The following is a 20,522-nucleotide window of genomic DNA, read 5'->3' as shown; positions in this document are numbered from 1 at the left end:
GAGACAGAACAAAAAATATCTGCAGCTGTAAATTAGGTCATTTTTTACATTTCACTTCTCTTTAGCACAGTTCTAAATGCAGCACTTCCCCCCCCCCCCACCCAGCCTCTGCCTTGCAGATTTCAAGTATAACAACAGGAAGACTTTATAAGGCTGCCATGCGGTAACTGAAAGGAGACAGAACATCTCAGGTTGCTAAAGAAGTAAACCTGAAAGGCCACCCATGGTTGAGAGGTCTGGATCCTAGTTTCAGTTTGCTGTGTGTGCCTGGTCTTGCTGTTTATCTATCAGAGTTTCCCACACTTGGGTTTCCAGCAGTTTTTGGACTACAATTCCCATCATCCCTCATCTTTGTAGCCCAGCACAGTCTTCTTTCACTGGCAGTGGCTCCCCAGCACCTCGGTGTAGAGCAGTGATGGCCAAACTTGGTCCTTCAGCAGATTTTGGACTACAACTCCCATCATCCCTAGCTAACAGGACCAGTGGTCAGGGATGATGGGAATTGTAGTCCCAAAACAGCTGGAGGGCCAAGTTTGGACATCACTGGTGTAGAGGTTCCTTTCGCATGATCTGCTCTCTGATTCTTCTAACTCAGGTGTGAAGAATCTGTTGTCCTCCAGATGTTGCAGAACTACAACACCCACCATCCCTTGCCATTGGCCATGATCGCTGGGGCCGATGGGAGTTGTAGTACAGGAGCAGCTGGAGAGCTGAAGGATCCCCACACCTGTCCTAAGTGGGTTGAACTTGGGACCTTCATTCAACAGCTGAGCTATAGCCCCTAGTCCTGGGCCAAATATTTTGGCCTGTGATACTTGTCAAGTAAGTGGAAAGGTTCTGAAAGTTGTTTTCGCTAACTTATGGAGAATGGGAGAAATTTTAATATTTAAATGTGTTTTGGAGAAGAGAGGGTTATTAGTTCTTGTTTTTATTCTGTATTTTGTGTGTGTGTGGGGGGGTTAATCTTGTGTCTTTAGGTTGTGAACCACCCTGAGGTCTATGGATGGAAGGCAGTACTGTATACAAATTTAATAAATAATAATAGTAATATTTTAGAGGGGTGTTCCCATATTAGAGGAAGTGTTGGAGGGTCTCACACTCTTTCCTTGCCTACAAAGCAGTCTTGCTGCTGCTTTAGGAGTGGCAGCAAGGAAGCACTGTGGTAGCAGAATGGGCCGTTGGGAATACCTGCTACACCATGATGTAACATCATTCCTAGTGATGTTAAATTCTCGAGAATAATCTTTTGGCTCGAGAATGTTCTCGATTAATGAGAATATAAAGCATATTTATGAGCAATAGTGCTGAACTGCTTAGAGAAGCTCTGCCACTTTTTGAAGCTGCAGCAAAGCTGGGTTGTTGTTGTTTTTAAAGTGAAAGACTGTGCTACTGTGTGTCTGTGTATTTTTGGTCCAGCATAAATAGCATTCCCGGTGTGGATGCTATTTCTGGACCCTTACCTTGCGCCGCAGGTGGATGCAGTGAATGTTTTCACAAGTGCTCTCTCACGCACGGTAAAAGCATTATACAGTGGTACCTCGGGTTAAGAACTTAATTCGTTCTGGAGGTCTGTTCTTAACCTGAAACTGTTCTTAACCTGAAGCACCACTTTAGCTAATGGGGCCTCCCACTGCCGCCGTGCTGCCGCTGCACGATTTCTGTTCTCATCCTGAAGCAAAGTTCTTAACCTGAGGTACTAATTCTGGGTTAGCAGAGTCAGTAACCAGAAGCGTCTATAACCTGAATCGTCTGTAACCTGAGGTACCACTGTACTGTCTGCATGTATGTGAACATTGTTCATGTGAGACAGGCAGAAATGAGTATGCCTGAGCTTGGAAGCCTAAGCTATGACTCCTGAGAAGTAAGCAAGCCTTTTCATTTTTGCTGTGCTTTTAAATGTTACTCGGTTTGGGGTGTGCTGCCCTTCCTCTTTGTTTCCTTGCTGTTTTCAGCTTGAACTTGCATTTGTCTTATGCTCACCCAGGGTGGGGGAATAAGGAGAAGGTAAACTCTCTTTACAACGCCTCCCTGGTAACTTGTGCTAGTGTGTGACATAAGGACTTAATTCTGTTTTTGGTCCAGACTGATTGGCTGGAGGTTCGAGTCAGTTGGGATTCAGTAGTCGGTGACGAAGACATTTGGGATTTGACATTTGGAAGAATTGGAAAGTAAACTAGTTCCAGGGGGCTCCTGGGGGCCGAGCCCTTTTCGGGCCCCCTATATTTTGGGGGTAGGGGCCGGGGGGGGCCCATGTCCCAAAAGCACGGTGCCGAAGAATGGAGCCCAGCATGGTGTCAGAGCATCCTCCCACCAGTGGCAGTGCTAAGAAGAGGAGGCGGAGAAGCCGCCAGCCATTTAGGCATGTGGCCGCCACTTTTGGCTCCGCCCCAGCTCCTCCCAACGTCCTGACATCACACACACAATGTTGCACCCTCCATTGCCTCCACAAGCTGGCGCCTCTGACTGGTTCTGATTGAGTTTCCCTCTGATGAAGACCTGATCTAAGAACTAGAGTGTTCTCAGTTGATTAATAATAATAATAACAACAATAATAAATTTTTATTTATACCCTGCCCTCCCCAGCCAAGACCAGGCTCAGGGCGGCTAACACCAGATATAAAACAATTGATTAAGATACAACTTAAAAACAAGATTAAAATACAACGTTAAAATGGAGCCTCATTTCAATAGAAACTCAAATCTAAAACCTTTTGGGGATGAAAACGTCAGATCTTCACCAATAATAATAATAATTTATAATTTATACCCTGCCCATCTGGCTGGGTTTCCCCAGCCACTCTGGGTGGCTTCCAACAAAACACTAAAATACAATAACCTATTAAACATTAAAAGCTTCCCTAAACCAAGGCCAACTATTCAGACTGGTCCTACGTGGGCCAGAAAAAAGCCAGGGAAGTCCCCAAATAGGATTTGACCTCCTGTCATACACTGTTTTGTTCTGTTTACCCTCTCTCTGAAGTATTATCAGTTTCCTTATTCTCTGGACTCCCGTCTTGGCTAACCACTTGTGCATAAGACAGCTGCAGGTTCCTGCTCAAAACGACAGGAAAACAGAGGTAGAGTCACACTTGTTTTAGCGCAATTCAAAAGTGTGGCCAACCCACTGTATGGATTTTCTGTTCTTTGCACATGCCATTCCATTGATCTGTTGAACACAGGAGTCTCTGGGTGGGCTTCATAATTATGACCTAGAGAGGAAGATTGGCAGGCATGGAGTGAGTGTGAAGTTTTTCCCCCTGCAGCAATATAATAAATGTGGATTGCTCATCTTTCGCCACACCGCTAGAGTGGCAGAAATGAAAGTATCAGAGCTTAACAGATAAATGGGAAACTGGAAAGGTGCTGTGGGGGGGGGGGAATCGTAGAATCATGGAATTATAGAGTTGGAAAGGACCCCAAGGGTTATCTAATCCAACCTCCTGCAGTGCTGGACTCTCAACTAACCCCATCCATCTGACTGGGTTGATAATAAATCAACTCAAATTTAACAACACACTTAAAGAGATGGTGTGTACAGTCATACCTTGGGTTACAGATGCTTCAGGTTGCGTTTTTTCAGGTTGCAGACCGCTGAAACCCAGAAGTACCAGAACGGGTTACTTCCAGGTTTTGGCGGTAGAGCATGCATAGAAGCGCTAAAACACGGTTTGTGCATGCACAGAAGCGTTGAATCGCAACCCGTGTGTGTGCAGACATGCCGTTGCGGGTTGCGGACGCTGCGGGTTGCGAATGTGCATCCCACACGGATCATGTTCACAACCTGAGCGTCCACTGTATATGTGTATACAGTGGTACCTTGGGTTAAGAACTTAATTTGTTCTGAAGGTCCGTTTTTAACCTGAAACTGTTCTTAACCTGAAGCACCACTTTAGCTAATGGGGCCTCCCGCTGCCGCCGCCACGCAATTTCTGTTCTCATCCTGAAGCAAAGTTCTTAACCCGAGGTACTATTTCTGGGTTAGCGGAGTCTGTAACCTGAAGCGTCTGTAACCCGAGGTACCACTGTATGTGCAAAAACAAAATGAGGGCTGGTTTGTGCCTCCATTCTAAAAGATGTGGGCTTTGTGTGGTATGGCAGAATTCTGTGTGGATGCCAGAAATAAAGCTTAGAATGAAAAACAGAGCAGACTCCAGCTTCCTTGAAAATCTATGTGTTCGGTTTTGCTTTTTTAAAAATAAAATAAAATCAGGTCTCTGGGTCTTATGACAGTGTTTGTATGTGCCCTGGCAGTGCCTGCTGAAATCTCAGCAGCTAGAAATTGGCTGACCCAAATTGCCAGTGGTTTCCTTGCCAGCATTGCTCCTTGTCCCTTCCCAAACCAGTACAAATTACTGCATCTTGCACATATTGCAGATTCCAGCTTAATTTCTGTGACCCTGCGCATCTTGGAGAATGCTGGCGAGTGATGTCCATATTGAGTTCCACTGATGGGTGCTTTTCTTGGGGAACTTAAATATATATCCTCAACACTCCCAGTGAGGGTGGCACTATTTGTGCCCTCGAATTTGGGCTATTTTGGTTGTCTTTTTTCCACACTGGCCTTTCTGCTGAACAATAAATTTTGCTAAGAAAAAAATATCAAGCCAAAAACGCAGAGTTGCTTCCTGCACACATACGCTCTCTATTTTGGTAAAGCTTCCTTTTCCTGTTTGGTTACAAGACCTAGTGTAAACTTTCAAGTTAAACTGCTTGGCTTACTTCATGTTCTGCTTTGTGTAACGTGGTAAAGTTACAAAGGCGACATGTTTTAATGCAACAGTTGTGCTGGACAGATCGCTAGTACTGTTCTCCCCAAAACATAATACCAAGTTATTTCTGTGATGGCAGCGAGGTAAGTACTTGGCAACTTTACTGGGAATGTATTGCACTGATTCGCTGGAGAACAATAGTCCTGTTTTATATGAAGCATAGGGATTCATATCTGGTAGAGAGCAAAAAGTGAGTGAGGTTCATTTGATGCAAAGGCGTGTGAGTGCAAATAATAACACACATGAGATTGAGATCTCCAGACAAAAAACTGATTTGTTGGAACAGCGGTATAACAGCTTCGTTTTATGTCTGTCTCTCATTGCATTTGTGAATTTCAGTTGGAATCCATTACAGATATGATCTCTTCTACCTCAGTCTTTTTCAACACACAATGCAGGGCTGAATGGCCGTCTGTTTAAGTGTATATGTTTTCTCTAACTCCATTATCTCTTTTGCCAAATGCTGTTATTGCTTTGGATTTGGAAAATGCACAGAACTGTTAACGAACTTTACAAAGTTACAAACCATATAGCTTTCTGTTCTGAATTTAAAAAACGCAATCAAAGTGGAAGGGACTAAACTTGCTGATCTGGTTAATCAAGTAAATTTACAAACCTTGAGAAGTGGCTTATTTCCATGTGAAAGTTTATTCTTGGCTCTGATCCACGAGCGAGTTTATTCATGACACTGATTTGAATGATCTGTCTACATCTTTTCAAGAAATATGCTTTAAGATGATTCTTAAGATCAATTTCAAATTGTGTGCGGCATAATTAAGATTTGAAACTAAAGCAGTAAATTTGACTAAAAACTTCCTTAATTGGTTAGTATACTGTGGGAAGGCTCTCTTTGACAGTAGCAGCTGGTGTTTCCAGCAGCAGCTGCAGTTACCCATTTGTTCACCTTCCCACGGTCAGGGCCTGCCACCTTCTTGGATGTGGGCAGCAGAGAGGAACAAGGAAATTGCTGTTTACTGCAATTTCATTGTACAGTGGTACCTCAGGTTACATACGCTTCAGGTTACAGACTCCGCTAACCCAGAAATAGTGCTTCAGGTTAAGAATTTTGCTTCAGGATAAGAACAGAAATCGGGCTCCAGTGGTGCGGCGGCAGCGGGAGGCCCCATTAGCTAAAGTGGTGCTTCAGGTTAAGAACAGTTTCAGGTTAAAAACGGACCACCGGAACGAATTAAGTACTTAATCCGTGGTACCACTGTACCATCTTCCTTTTGTTCCAATTGCACGGAGAAGGCAGGTGCTGTCCGAGGAAGGAGCATGGTGGTGCCAAGACCAGTTTTGAAGCAGGGCCACTTGACTGTTGGAATTGGTAGCTGCTACAGTCATCTGAGGGCTTCCCACCATAAGGACTCTCCTGGGCATCACAATTTAAGAACGATATTGACAAGCTGGAATGTGTGCAGAGGAGGGCAACCAAGATGGATAAAGGGTGTGGAAAGAGAGAGCAAGCTTGTTTTCTCCTGCTGTGATTCACCAAACAGATTGCCCGGAGGAGCCCACAAAATCTGAGGAAGGAATCATAGAATCGTAGAGTTGGAAGGGACCCTGAGGGCCATCTAGTCCAACCCCCTGTATTGCAGGAATCTCAACTAAAGCGTTCAGGACGGATGGCCATCCAACCTCTGCTTAAAAACATCCAACTTGAATGCATTGATCTGTAGCAGGAGAAACGAAGCTTGCTGCATCCTTCATGTTTTGGTTCACCATATTTGTGCATCAGTATGATTGATTGATTGATTGATTGATTGATTTTGAATTCCTCATGGAAATTCACCAGGATTTTAGTGCTCATTTATCCTGACATGAACAGTTTGTATGCAATTGTAGCTATTGTACACATTGTTTTGCAAGCAGTTTCCCCTCACTCTAATGCATTTTTGTTTTCACCAAAATACGCTTTTAAAAATTATTATTATTTATTAATTTTTTGCGCTGTACCCTAATGTCTTCAGTAAATTAGGAGAACTGCAAATTTTGAAGGACAGCTGTGTTTCAGCTTGCGTATTGTTTCGCCGAGTATTTTAAGAGACTTGTGTGAAGTAAAGTGTGAACTGAACCGAATTATTCCGCCTTCCTCAGTTACGAAGGAAGAAAATTAAGGAAGTGTGCCCTGAGAATACGAGGGCAGCAAGCACACGAAGATTCTCAAGGGTTTTATGTGTGCTGTCGCTCAAAATGTCGTAACGGTTGAGTTTCCATTTATATAACACTTCATGTAATTCTGATAGCAAGGGTTGTGAAGCTGATTATGGTTACCCCATAGGAGATGCTGGGAAGGAAATGGAGGCTGAGGAATTGGAATTTACGCAGGGTCAGTGAGTGCATGGCGGAGGTGAAATCTGAACCCAGGGCCCTTTGATTTATAGCTTAAGCTCACAAATAAACATTTCAGTACAGTGGTACCTCAGGTTAAGTACTTAATTCATTCCGGAGCTCCGTTCTTAACCTGAAACTGTTCTTAACCTGAAGCACCACTTTAGCTAATGGGGCCTCCTGCTGCCGCCGCGCTGCCGGAGCACAATTTCTGTTCTCATCCTGAAGCAAAATTCTTAACCTGAAGCACTATTTCTGGGTTAGCGGAGTCTGTAACCTGAAGCGTATGTAACCTGAGGTACCACTGTACAATGAAATTGCAGTAAACAGCAATTTCCTTGTCCCTCTCTGCTGCCCACATCCAAGAAGGTGGCAGGCCCTGACCGTGGGAAGGTGAACAAATGGGTAACTGCAGCAGCTGCTGGAAACACCAGCTGCTACTGTCAAAGAGAGCCTTCCCACAGTATACTAACCAATTAAGGAAGTTTTTAGTCAAATTTACTGCTTTAGTTTCAAATCTTAATTATGCCGCACACAATTTGAAATTGATATTTCTGGGTTAGCGGAGTCTGTAACCTGAAGCATATGTAACCCGAGGTACCACTGTAATGTTGTTTCAGTGGTAAGGGGGGCAGGGCGCTTTTTTGGGTAAATTTGTGGTTTTACATTTGTTCTTACTTTCCTTTAGGATGATGATGATTATTTTGCTTTGTAGAAGAAATGTGAGATATTTCATGTATCTTGTGTTGTTGGCATGTTGATTTTTTTTTGCTGGTTTTCAGTTGATTTTACAGTCTGTGTTTTGTTTTTGTCAAGTCACTTTGAGACTTCCATTTACTGTAAAAAGTGACTGACGAATGAAATAAATAATATAAATACTTGAAATAAACAAGATAACCGATGTGAATGCAATAGAGGAGCTCTTTCCCTTTGTGCCCGTGGTGGCTGTGCGGAGGAAATGAGGGAAATGGTGGTTTTAAGCGAGGCAGAAGTTTGAGTAAACTGGCTTCATGTTATTGGCATCTGTCTGTCTCAGGAGACAATGAAGAGGTGCACCTTTGGGGGATGAAGCCAAACTGTTGGTGAATCTCATGCTCTACCAATCAAGTTAAATTGTTGACTATACTTGTTAATAAGTGGAAAAACATTTCGCCCTCTCCAAAGATGAGTGTTATGTTAGGTACACTTAAAGAACCTCCTTAAATGTTACCTACAACCGCAGCTGCTACTTTCATGAATATATATAAAACATACAGTTGTACCTTGGTTATCAAATAGTTTAGCTGCTGAACAAATCGGATCCCGAACACTGCAAATGTGTTCCGGTTTGCAAATGTTTTTCGGGAGCCAAACATCCAACATGGCTTCCACTTGAGTGTAGGAAGCTCCTGCAGCCAATTGGAATCTGCGCCTTGGTTTTCGAACAGTTTCAGGAGTTGAACGGACTAAGGTCAAGAACCAAGGTACCACTGTGTGTCCATTTCACGTTCAATCTGCTTGGAGTGAGCAGTTTGTGGCAACAGACCTGTGGCCTCTTTGCACTCTCTCACACGAACTTGTTAAGAGTAAGCAGAGCAGGGCGACCACATATGTCCTGTGCAAAATACCATGTCTTTTTTTTTAAAATGGCTAAAAGTGGTTGAGGTTTACTGTGGCTCTTTTTACTGGCCTTTTCAAGCGCAGGAGATGTGTCATAGGCCTGTGACTTCCTCTAGGCTTGGAAGAAACAACAAGAAGCGATGTGAAAATATGATGTTGTTATTTCGTCCACTCGCATTGGTTAACCGATAGAAAGTAGACCGGCTAGGTCTGGGTCCTCACTATATTGGTGTGGAAAGAACCTACATTTTCAGCTGCCTCCTTCTGAACTGCAGGATTTCCTGGTTATGCTTCATTGTGGATTGCCCTTGTTGTGATAAGTGAAGTCCTGTGGTCCAATGTGCGTTCGCCTTGTAATTGAAGCCAGTGTGGTGTAGTGGTTAAGAGCGGTAGTCTCGTAATCTGGGGAACCGGGTTCGCGTCTCCGCTCCTCCACATGCAGCTGCTGGGTGACCTTGGGCCAGTCACACTTCTCTGAAGTCTCTCAGCCCCACTCGCCTCACAGAGTGTTTGTTGTGGGAGAGGAAGGGAAAGGAGAATGTTAGCCGCTTTGAGACTCCTTAAAGGGAGTGAAAGGCGGGATATCAAATCCAAACTCTTCTCTTCTTCTTCATTGTTGCAGCTATGCAGTTTTCCATACACCTGCTAACACGAGTTGTGTGGCTGGAGTGAACCCAAATGTCAAACCGCCCTAGCCTCTTCAGCACTGACAAAGCTGGCTGCACTGCCTTCATATATATCTCTCTCAGCTTTTAAAAAGCCAGCACTATTTTCAGAAAGAAAGCAATATCAGCAACACAGGCAGTTTCTGTGGAGGACTTCCATGTGTCCCCACTTTGTCTTGTGGCATTTAAAGAACTACTTACCCTTTTAAAACGCAGAGATGTTCATGCAGCTGCCATAGTACTGTAGCGACTGCCTCTGTGCTTCTCCACCCCCATTGTTCTGCCCGGACATTGAGGTCCAGCGCGAAGGGCCTTCTGGCGGTTCCCTCACTGTGAGAAGCCACGTTACAGGGAACCAGGCAGAGGGCCTTCTCGGTAGTGGCGCCCGCCCTGTGGAATGCCCTCCCACCAGATGTCAAAGAAATAAACAACTATCGGGCTTTTAGAAGACATCTGAAGGCAGCCCTGCTTAGAGAAGCTTTTAATATTTGGTGAATCATTGTACAGTGGTACCTCGGGTTAAGTACTTAATTCGTTCCGGAGGTCCGTTCTTAACCTGAAACTGTTCTTAACCTGAAGCACCACTTTAGCTAGTGGGGCCTCCTGCTGCCGCCGCGCCGCCTGAGCACGATTTCTGTTCTTATCCTGAAGCAAAGTTCTTAACCTGAAGCACTATTTCTGGGTTAGCAGAGTCTGTAACCTGAAGCGTATGTAACCTGAAGCGTATGTAACCCGAGGTACCACTGTATTTTAATATTCTGCTGGAAGCTACCCAGAGTTGCTGGGGAAACCCAGCCAGATGGGTGGGGTATAAATATATTATTATTATTATTATTATTATTATTATTATTATTATTATTATTATCATCATCTCTGCACTCGTAACTCAGAGAAGGAGCTTCCCCTTCCAACGTGTGGGTAATGCTTGCCGTTCTTCCTCCCTGAACACCCACCCTTCAGATTCTAGCCAGGGTAGGGAGATGCATAAATACTTAGGGGACCTTAAAATGTAGTTAGCCACTCACTCAGAAACCTTGCACGTGCAGAAGGGCTGTGTCTCTTTGGCAGAGCACATGATTTGCATGCAAAATGTCACAGGTTTGATCCCCAGCTGGTGGGGCCGAGAAAATCCCCTGTCTAAAACCCCGGAGAGCTGCTGCCAATCAGTGTAGACAATACTGAGCTAGATGGACCGATGGTATAAAGCAGCTTCCTCTGTTCCTGCTTCCTATTTTTGGTGTTCTGTGGTTTGTTAAATCAGTCTCTTCTGTTCTGTACGTTAGGAAATAACGCGTCTTAAATATGAAGCCGGAAACAAGCTTTGACTTATTGCGAAAGTGCTCAGAGGCTGTGTGTCCAGTGTGACGGCTAATATTAGCTGCAGCTACAGCAGGTTTTCTAGGATTGTCAGCTGATTAAAGAATTTATCCTGCACCCTTTTTTACTGATTGGTCACTCATTCGTGAACCAAGTAAAGTTGAATAAATGCACAGGTTACTAAAACTTCACTACAGGTGCCGTTATAAAACATTGGAAGAAATATATGATAACATTTCAATTAATAAACCAACGTTATTCCTTTTTTAGAGGGAAGGATAAGCTTTACAATCTTTTCCACGTTCGTTCCCCGCTGTAAAGCCAAAATACAGTAGTCTCAGATAATAAATGAGCACGCTAACTTGCATCACCACCATTTATTTATATTTGATTAAAAGGACCTTCCCTCTTCATTCTGCTACATGTATTTAAAATAAATAAATACATAGAATTTTCAGTTATACATTTCCCACAGTAAATTATCCACCAGTAAAATAGTACATTCATCAGCTTCCCTTCTCCTTCTTTCATGGCTCTTTTAATTTTCTCATTACTACTGCATATTCTGTTCCAACCATCTAATTCCCCCCCCCCCCCTTACATATTACTTCAATTTAGATTATACTGTTGCATTTACCTTAATCCTGCTAGGATTTTCACTTGCTTGCAGTTATTTTCCAAGTATTCCACAAATATTTTCCATTCATCTTTATAAACTTTGTCTTCTTGTTCTCTTATTCGGCTGGTTAGACCTGCTAACTCTGCATACTCCCATCATTTTAAACTGCCATTCTGCCTTCTTTGGGACCTATGCCACCCTCCATTTTGGGGCTAACAAAATCCGAGCTACTGTAGTTGCGTACATAAATATTCTGCAACATGTTATTGATGCAGTAATAGTGCATTAGTAGTTATACGCACAATTGTTAGGGATTTATTTTTATTTATTTTGTTATTTATTATTGTTTTTTATTTATTTTATTATTTCACCACAGTTATATCCTGCTCCATTGCATTGAAAACTTTAAAATTAAAACATTGAAGACAGTTATGGTGAGAAATTTAGTGCAGCAATTTCTAGAGCACCACAGATGTCCCCATCCCTGTCTTTAGACCATTGGCCCATCTGGCCCCAGCAGTTCCACTGTGACTGACAAGAGATTCTCCAGAGTGCCAAGGAGAGATCCACCTTTCCCAGTTCTGTCAACCAAGATCTCTGTCACGGAAGATGCCAGCATCTGAACCTGGGACCTTTTGCATTCAAAACAGCGCAGTAGTGCTGAGCTACTGGCAAACATGAGGTTATGGTCTTTGCATGACGGATTCTACTTTGGTCCTTAATGATTTAGAGAATAAGAGGCACCACAGTCCATCTCCTGCATCAGCTTGACTGGAAAGACTACGAGCTACAGCACTCTTCCACAGCTGCGACTCATTTAGCACCAGATGTGCCAGCAGATGTATGGCCTCTGCTTAAACCAGCAACGCTACATCTCTTCCTCCTCTTCAGTAATGCCAGGGACTACAAAAATGCATTGCATTGCATCATTGTGCTCCAAGAGTTTCCCTGCCTGCTCCTCGACTTCATTGGGGTTCAGGAAACCCAGAATGTAATGATGTAAAATGACATTGCAAAAAAACTCAGGCATCCCTGGGAGAAGGAGTCGGGCTGCTGTTTTGTTTTGATTTTTGCATCAGTCCTATGTCTGTTGTAGCATCTCGTTCTGGCCTCTGGGTTGGAAGAGATTATTGTGCGCCAAGTGTTTCCATGTGTTCTTTGGGACTGTCTTACCCATTCATTCCAGCCCTCTCCATTAATCACACAGCACACTACAGTATCCCTATTGTTAGGATGCCATGTTTGGGATTGTTCCAGTGGAAAACATTACTGCAGCCATTGTTTTTGCCCATTTTGAAGAGAGAAATGTGTTCTGAGTGACTATCCCATTTCTGTGAACCCAAGCCCTTGTCAGCATTTACTAAAGATGCCGTAGCTTTTCCTAGTGCAATTGCCTAGGTTCCCACCTTGCATATAAAGGAAACAAAAGCTGAATATTATTTTGAGCAAGTCAGATCAAGGGTCTATTTGGTCCAGAATCCTCTTTCCAACAGTAGTTATTTCAATTTGGAGGGCAACCTGGACTAAGTTGGTGCAAGTGTTCGTTCAGTGCTTGTGACAACGCTGATGATGTCATGCGCTTTGGGGGCGCTATGCCACCCAGTGGGAGTATAATTACACATGAACAGGAAGGTCTGTAGCTCAGTGGTAGAGCATCTGCTTTTCCATCAAAAGGTCTTAGGTTCAGTCCCCAGCACCTCCAGGTTGGCTAGGAGAGACTCTGTCCGAACCCCTGGAGAGCCATTGCCATTCAGTATAGAAAGGGGACGCTGTGGGTTAAACCACAGAGCCTAGGACTTGCTGATCAGAAAGTAGGCGGTTCGAATCCCCGCGTCTGGGTGAGCTCCCGTTGCTCGGTCCCTGCTCCTGCCAACCTAGCAGTTCGAAAGCACATCAAGTGCAAGTAGATAAATAGGTACCGCTCTGGCGGGAAGGTAAACGGCATTTCCGTGTGCTGCTCTGGTTCGCCAGAAGCGGCTTAGTCATGCTGGCCACATGACCCGGAAGCTGTACACAGGCTCCCTCGGCCAGTAAAGTGAGATGAGCGCCGCAACCCCAGAGTCGGTCACGACTGGACCTAATGGTCAGTGGTCCCTTTACCTTTATAGAAAAGATTAAGCTAGATAGGCAAATGATCTGACTATCACATTTCATGGCAGGATGCTACTACTGCTGAGTCCTTAAAGGGAGGACTTGTGTGGAACTCACTAGCATCAATACGAGTATGAAGGAGACTTTGAAACTGGGTTGTGTGGCTTTGCTTGGGACTTGACCAAGGCTTCCTGTAGAGCTGAAATAGGGGAAGAAGGCACATCTTGCCTTTTCAGAGTACTGATCCAATCTGAAACCATTCCTACCCTGATCAAACCAAATAGGCATCTTCGTCTCCCAGGCGGAAAGTACAGTTTTGCAAATTTGAACCCAGGAACCCAGCTGGCAGATCCTCCACACGTGATGTGACCAGTAAGCTTGCTCCTACCTTGAGAAATGAGTTGTCATTAACAAAAAAAATTGATAAGGATAAACACATTGATATTCATATGTGGCACATTGAAGTTTATTTTTAAAAGGGAAGCTGGCCCACCTCAAACTATAGTTGGAAAGAGAATATTGATTGCTGAGTTTCAGTTCTACTAATATGCATGCCTGTCATTTCAGCTGAAGGGCGCAGTGTCTTCTCTTATAGACATATATTAGTTTTCAGCCTGACCTCACCTTGAAACTAGTCAGGTTCAGCAGTTGTGCAAGCTAACTGCATCTTATTTGGTACATGAGAATGCACACTTTGCTCTTCCTGGGTATATATAATCAATGCTATTGCCTTTTTTCCCATCGAGTGTTGCAGGTCCAGCCTACCAAAACTGAATGGTAGGGATAAGTTTTTGAATTACACGTTCTTGATTATAGTCTTAGCAGCATTTACCAGGACGTTGGTCAGTTGCTCAGAAATCTTACTAATTTTTTTTTTTTTTTTATCTTCCTGATATAACACTGCAGCAGTATGAGAATTCTTCCGCTGTTCTGAACCAATTCCAGAGGGAAGGGAATGATGGCTTCTGGTCTCAGCCTGTGGAAAATGCACGGCTGCCTGCGTATGGCTTGTGGAAGGGATGTCTCCTGTGGGTTGCAGAGTAAATGCTGCTGATTTGCAGCAGCTGCCTTAGAAAGATAACGCTCCCCTGCCAAAAAGAGAAAAGGCACTTCTGTTGCAGTCGGGCTTTAGAAGCTCTCCCTGTGTAGCAATCCAGAGAACTCTTTTAACGTTATGCTTCCCCGATTGTGGAAGCAGCTCGGGTTATAAGCCCTTTAAAATGAGTTAGGCATTGTGCTGCTGCTGCTTCTGTCTTTGGTGAAAGTATGAAACGGCCTAAGCAGATCATGTCGGCACAACTTAAAAGGTTTGCTATGCTTGAGCTGCTTCCAATGGCTTGCACAGGCCCGCCCAATCTTCTGCTCTGATTATTTACTACTGCTTCCTAGCACAAATTGGCCTGATTGGTGTATCATCGCTTTGGTGGCATGGATAGCCAGTGAAAACCACATCTGCAGAGCCAGAACTCCACATTGCAGTGTGTCGGTTATGTAGTTGGGCTGGTTCATTCCCATGCTGGCAGCCCTAATAAAGATACAATGCCGAATTGTGGGTTCTTCCAGACAACCTGTTTGTTTAGCATTCATCTTAGTTTGCTTGCAAATGGTTATGCTAAGTTTGGTCTCTGTAGAGCATTAATTCTGGTTTGCTTGCAGGGAGGTCATACAACAATTAGCATTCATCCTGAATTCATCCTGAATTATACACCCTCCCATTAATCATTTTCCCACCCCATACTTTTCCATTCAGTTCCCTGTCACTTCCTAACCTCAAAAAGTCTGGAGGTTTTTTTGAGATAGATCTATTGCCCCAGAGAGGGATGCGGGTGGCACTGTGGGTTAAACCACAGAGCCTAGGACTTGCTGATCAGAAGGTCGGTGGTTCGAATCCCCGCGACGGGGTGAGCTCCCGTTGCTCGGTCCGTGCTCCTGCCAACCTAGCAGTTCAAAAGCATGTCAAAGTGCAAGTAGATAAATAGGTACCGCTCAGGCAGGAAGGTAAATGGCGTTTCCGTGCACTGCTCTGGTTTTCCCAGAAGCGGCTTAGTCATGCTGGCCACATGAGCCAGAAGCTGTACGCTAGCTCCCTCGGCCAATAAAGCAAGATGAATGCCACAACCCCAGAGTCGTCCACAACTGGACCTAATGGCCAGGGGTCCCTTTACTTTTACCTTTATTGCCCCAGAGTGCTATAATCCACTTTAATTTCACAAACCTACATATCCTGTACTGTATTCATTTTGGTCCCTCCCACAAAATACTGACAGTGTGGAAGCAACCAAAGTGTGATGGTTATAGGTACCCAGGAAATAGTAAATCGTAGCTTCTTGCATCAATTTTTTTTAATCTCTCTGGGCTTCCCCCTAAAATTTTGGCCACATGGATGCCGTTGCTGTTGAGTATAAGCAATTGGGCCCTCTGGGATGTTTCTCAACCACCAGAAATCTTCCTGGACTGACCTGTGCCCACAACTGGTTGGTTCTGTAGTGTGTGTAATATAAGGCAATTATGAGCATGAAGAAACTCTACTCCATACAATGTTTGTGTTGTTGTTGGTTATAGTTTGCATAGTGGGAAAACAGTGGGCTGATGAAAAGTCACACCTAGGGAAGCAGCAAAAATTTGCTTCAGTGCATATTTAAAGTTGAATCTGCTTAATTTGTAATGTGTGAACTAAATCTCTGAATTTTGCAATGCACTTCTCAAACCAATGCATCTGTTAGCGTAAAGTGTGCATAAAAAATTGTATATATTAGTGAAAATAACATACAGAAATTTTTGCTTTGCAAAAATGTGTATGTTGGGCAAAATTGCATAGAAACACAGACACCCATACATGAAATCTGCTGTAAAATGCCCGTGAAGTTTCATGAGGACCTTAAAAAAAAAAAAAGCAGACTGCTGTGGAAATATGAAGAACTGAATTTAAGATTGGAAAAAGGAGAGACTACCAGGTTTGACATATTAACTCACCCATATACACACAACCTCTTGCTTAACATTTTGGAGTCATTCCCACCACACTTTTTAAATTTTATTAAAATGCAAAATCAAGCATACAACAAAATCATAACAGAAAACAGGTATGACATATCAAAGCAGACCACTTCTTTAAAAGAGTTGACTGCATCCACTTTCCAAATCATGGGTCTGCATCCACAACATCTCGATTGGTCCTAAGTTAGGGAGTGATATGCCAACAGCATGGTTCTGGGAAGATTTTGCAAAATAAATGACTCCTTCTTCACATTGAAAGGCAGCAGAATTGAAATGCTTTTTACAAAAGCTTGTTTTAGTGTTTATGAAACTGGCAAAAACACACTCATCCTGTCTGCTTTTGATGTCCTGCCCACACACTAATTTGGGTTGTGAAATTATTATTTTTAATGGAACATTAGCTGGCTTAATGTGCGCAAATGGGTTCTTATTGTTCCTTTGCATTCTACATTTAAATGCTCTATAATGGAATACTTCAAAACATAAATTATAAAGTTTGTAAAATATCACCATATCTCATGTCTTCGCTGCTTTGAATTTGCCAAAGACAGCCAATATTAGAACATTACACAGGGACTTCGTAGAACTAAGATTCCAGCAGATTTCCCTCAGCATATTTAGAGGGGAGATATCAGGGAATTCCGCATATGGATCGCATATATACTGTATATATATATATGAATGCATAAGGGTAGAAGACATTACATACTATCTGCTGATTTGCCCCCTGTATACAGCGCCCAGAGGAAAATCTACCGGTATATTGCCTATTCTTAAGTGCCATCCAAGTTGATCTGCACAGGATCAGCTGAACTTCTCGCAGATAAATATCTATACATTACACACCAGGTAGCCAAATTTGCAATGGCAGCCAGGAAGCTCCGTTCTAGCTATGTGAATGCACTGCGATGTCAAATTTTACTACTGTAAATTTCTTTTATGCTGTAAACTGCTACAGGTTACGTTGTATGATTTTAGAAGTTTTCCTTTTATTCTCTGTCGTCCATTGTGTAGGCTTTTGGCTATCTACAATGAAATGGGCTGGTATTGATTTAGAACATTAGAACAAATAGCTATTATGGGACTACAAAATATACCGTTGTGCTAGGGTGTTACTTCTGTAGTTTACTTAGCAGCCGTAAAACTCTTCCCAGAATCTGTAAGAACCAGACTGGAGGCCCTTCTTGAAACTGGGGGATTTTCTCCAACCCAGTAGAGTGACCCAGTACCAAGGACTTGAGTTGGAGATGAGATAATGGCCTGCAATGCTTCTACATGGCAGTTCCTGCAGAGAAACTGCAAGCAGCATGGGCAAATTGAATGCCATTAGCAGAAGCCAATACAGCAGGACACTTAAAAGCACACACACACATTTAAATGTACTAAGTTGGGAAGATGAGCCCATGTCCTAGTGGAAACACATGTTTCTGCATGCATATGACCACAGGTTCAATATCTACCGCCTCCAGTAAAATGATACTTGGTATCATGCTGGACCCTGCATCTATCTGTCTGGGGTCTTAGAAAGTCTCTGCTGGTGAGACTAGGTAATACTGGACAAACAGGATCAAGGGCCTGAACCTTTATAAGGCAAATCCATATGTGCATGGATATAGAATCACAAAAATAACCAAACTTCTTATCACTTGCTCAGCATCTTGTAATTGTGAGAGTGGGCAAATCCTATTAAGTGGCCATGTACACAAAGCAGTTTTCATCATGCAATGTAAGTCAGTGTTGTAGCAGAACTCTCCAAAGATAGCTGAGCAAGTACAGTACTGGAATGATCAACTACGAGCATAAAAAGCTTCTTTACATGAAGTTGGACAGTTGATCCAACTAGTCTAGTATTATCTGCATCAAGAGCTGTTCAACAGTGGAATGGGCTTAAGCAGATGTTTTAAGCAGATGTTGGATGGCCATCTGTCTTGGATGCTTTAGTTGAGATTCTTGCATTGCTGGGGGTAGGCTGAGATGTCTCTCGGGGTCCCTTCCAGCTCTACAATTCTATGATTCTTATAAGGAAGGAGATCCTATCCTTTCAACTGTTGTTAGACTCCAGCTCCCATCTGCTCAAGCCAATGTACCCAAGGGTCAGGCGTGATCAGAGTTGGAATCCAATGACATCCATAGGGCCATAGGTTCCCCATCCCTGATTTACATCAACTAGTTTCATACAAGGGGATGCGGGTGGCGCTGTGGTCTAAACCACTGAGCCTAGGGCTTGCTGATCAGAAGGTCGGCGGTTCGAATCCCCGCGACGGGGTGAACTCCCGTTGCTCGGTCCCTGCTCCTGCCAACCTAGCAGTTCAAAAGCACGTCAAAGTGCAAGTAGATAAATAGGTACTACTCTGGTGGGAAGGTAAAGGGCGTTTCCGTGCGCGGCTCTGGTTTGCCAGAAGCGGCTTAGTCATGTTGGCCACATGACCTGGACAAATGCCAGCTCCCTCGGGCTATAGAGCAAGATGAGCGCTGCAACCCCAGAATCGTCCAGGACTGGACTTAACTTTCAGGGGTACCTTTACCTTTACCTTTAGTTTCATACAAAGATTCAGACAGAAGCTTTTCCCAGCTGTACCTGCATGTGGTCTGTCACTGAACAGCAGCCCCTGTCCCCACAACAAACAGCAAACAGCTGTAGCACTCTGGAATATAAAATGTTTTAATAAAATGTCAAAGTAGTATTGATATTTCTCTATCTCTCGGATTATAAGATGTGTCATGGATCCTATGCCTTCCATTGCCTTTTGTTAATGTTTTTCATTTGCTTCCTTTGCAGTGAACAGAGTATTTGCCAAGCCCGGGCGTCAGTTATGGTCTACGACGATACCAGTAAGAAATGGGTGCCAATAAAGCCCGGCCAACAAGGCTTCAGCCGAATCAACATCTACCACAACACTGCCAGTAACACATTTAGAGTAGTCGGAGTTAAACTACAAGATCAGCAAGTGAGTAACTGTGGCTTCTTGCAATTTCCTGTCTGTATGTTTTAAAATAAAAACCAATAAGCAGGGCCTGTGGTTTTGTGCTTTAAAAAAACAACTCCCAAACCGATAGATTATAGATAGATGATAGATAGATAGATAGATAGATAGATAGATAGATAGATGATAGATAGATAGATAGATAGATAGATAGATAGATAGATAGATAGATGATGGATAAATAGTCCCGCCTTGAAGCCTGTAGCCAGAATACATTATGTACGCTGAGCGTAGATGTACAAAAGTCTGCAAAAATCCAAATTATCTTTCCAAAGGCTGAAAAAACCTATGAAAACAAAAAGGAAACTATTTTTTCTGAAGGAGGAAAGGATGATGAGTATTATCACAGAATACCTACTCATTGGCTAACACTGGGGTGGCAGACACATGATACATTTATAGCACATTCCTCCTACCTCCAAATCCTGGAATACCCCTCCCAGAGCTACAGTTCTCAGCACCTTTAAACTCTAGTTTCCATGATAATTGGGGGTCTGTAATGTGCTGTATGATATGTATGCAGGCTGAAACTGCATTGGATTTTTTATTTTTAAAAATGCCCAGATGGCTACACTGTGCACTTTCCACTTATCTCTCATCAGCTTGTGGTAAATAACACAGACTGTGTAACGTTCCACTTCTCTGTCCCCTCTGAGGGTTTGGTGAGTGGCTGGAAAGAGCCCCCACCCCACCCCAAATCTTTCTATTTGTATAAGAGAGACGAAATCAGTATTTTAAAAGCCAGAGAAGTATCTTCATCTGATTATAGTAGAATGAAGGGAGAGCTTTGGGGCTTTAAATTGAAACCGCTGAGTGTGTATTTTTAAATCTGCCGTTTCATTGGCTCCGACTACTTAAGCCCCCCGGTTCTGATAATCTTACATCTGTGACCTCATCGTAGTTCACGAGCTTTGTATATTTGCGGTGGCTCCCAATTTTTATTGTAGACTATATGACTCGAATGGGTGGGTGCAATTTGCCACGGTCAATGTAATTACGGGCAAAGCAGAATAGGCGCCATTTTAATGAGGTTCTACTCAGAACATCCTGGTATTTGGAAATGAGGTTCACAACTACTACAAAGAGTGTCCCCCCCCCCTGATGCAGGGAGCCTGTTCTGCATGTTTATTTGTTTGTTTCATAAAATTTA

At 43.3% G+C, this 20,522-nt stretch overlaps 1 protein-coding gene across 12 annotated transcripts in view; it reads left to right on the top strand.

Moving 5' to 3' along the window:
* Positions 1–20,522, top strand: part of EVL (Enah/Vasp-like) — a 151,771-nt gene that overhangs the window by 58,638 nt on the left and 72,611 nt on the right. For 11 of the 12 annotated variants that reach the window (XM_082217291.1, XM_082217286.1, XM_082217285.1 and 8 more), the window contains exon 2: positions 19,168–19,336. In XM_082217291.1, the coding sequence (XP_082073417.1) occupies positions 19,168–19,336 (169 nt within the window). Of the gene's footprint in view, positions 1–4,697; positions 4,853–19,167; positions 19,337–20,522 lie in introns of those variants that run through there. The other variant, XM_082217290.1, reaches the window with a different exon arrangement.

The sequence above is a fragment of the Podarcis vaucheri genome (genome assembly GCF_965113315.1).
Source record: "Podarcis vaucheri genome assembly, chromosome: 1".
Taxonomy (NCBI): Eukaryota; Metazoa; Chordata; class Lepidosauria; order Squamata; family Lacertidae; genus Podarcis; species Podarcis vaucheri.
Note: the sequence above shows the minus strand (reverse complement) of the source record. Positions and strands in the feature narration are given on the sequence as shown.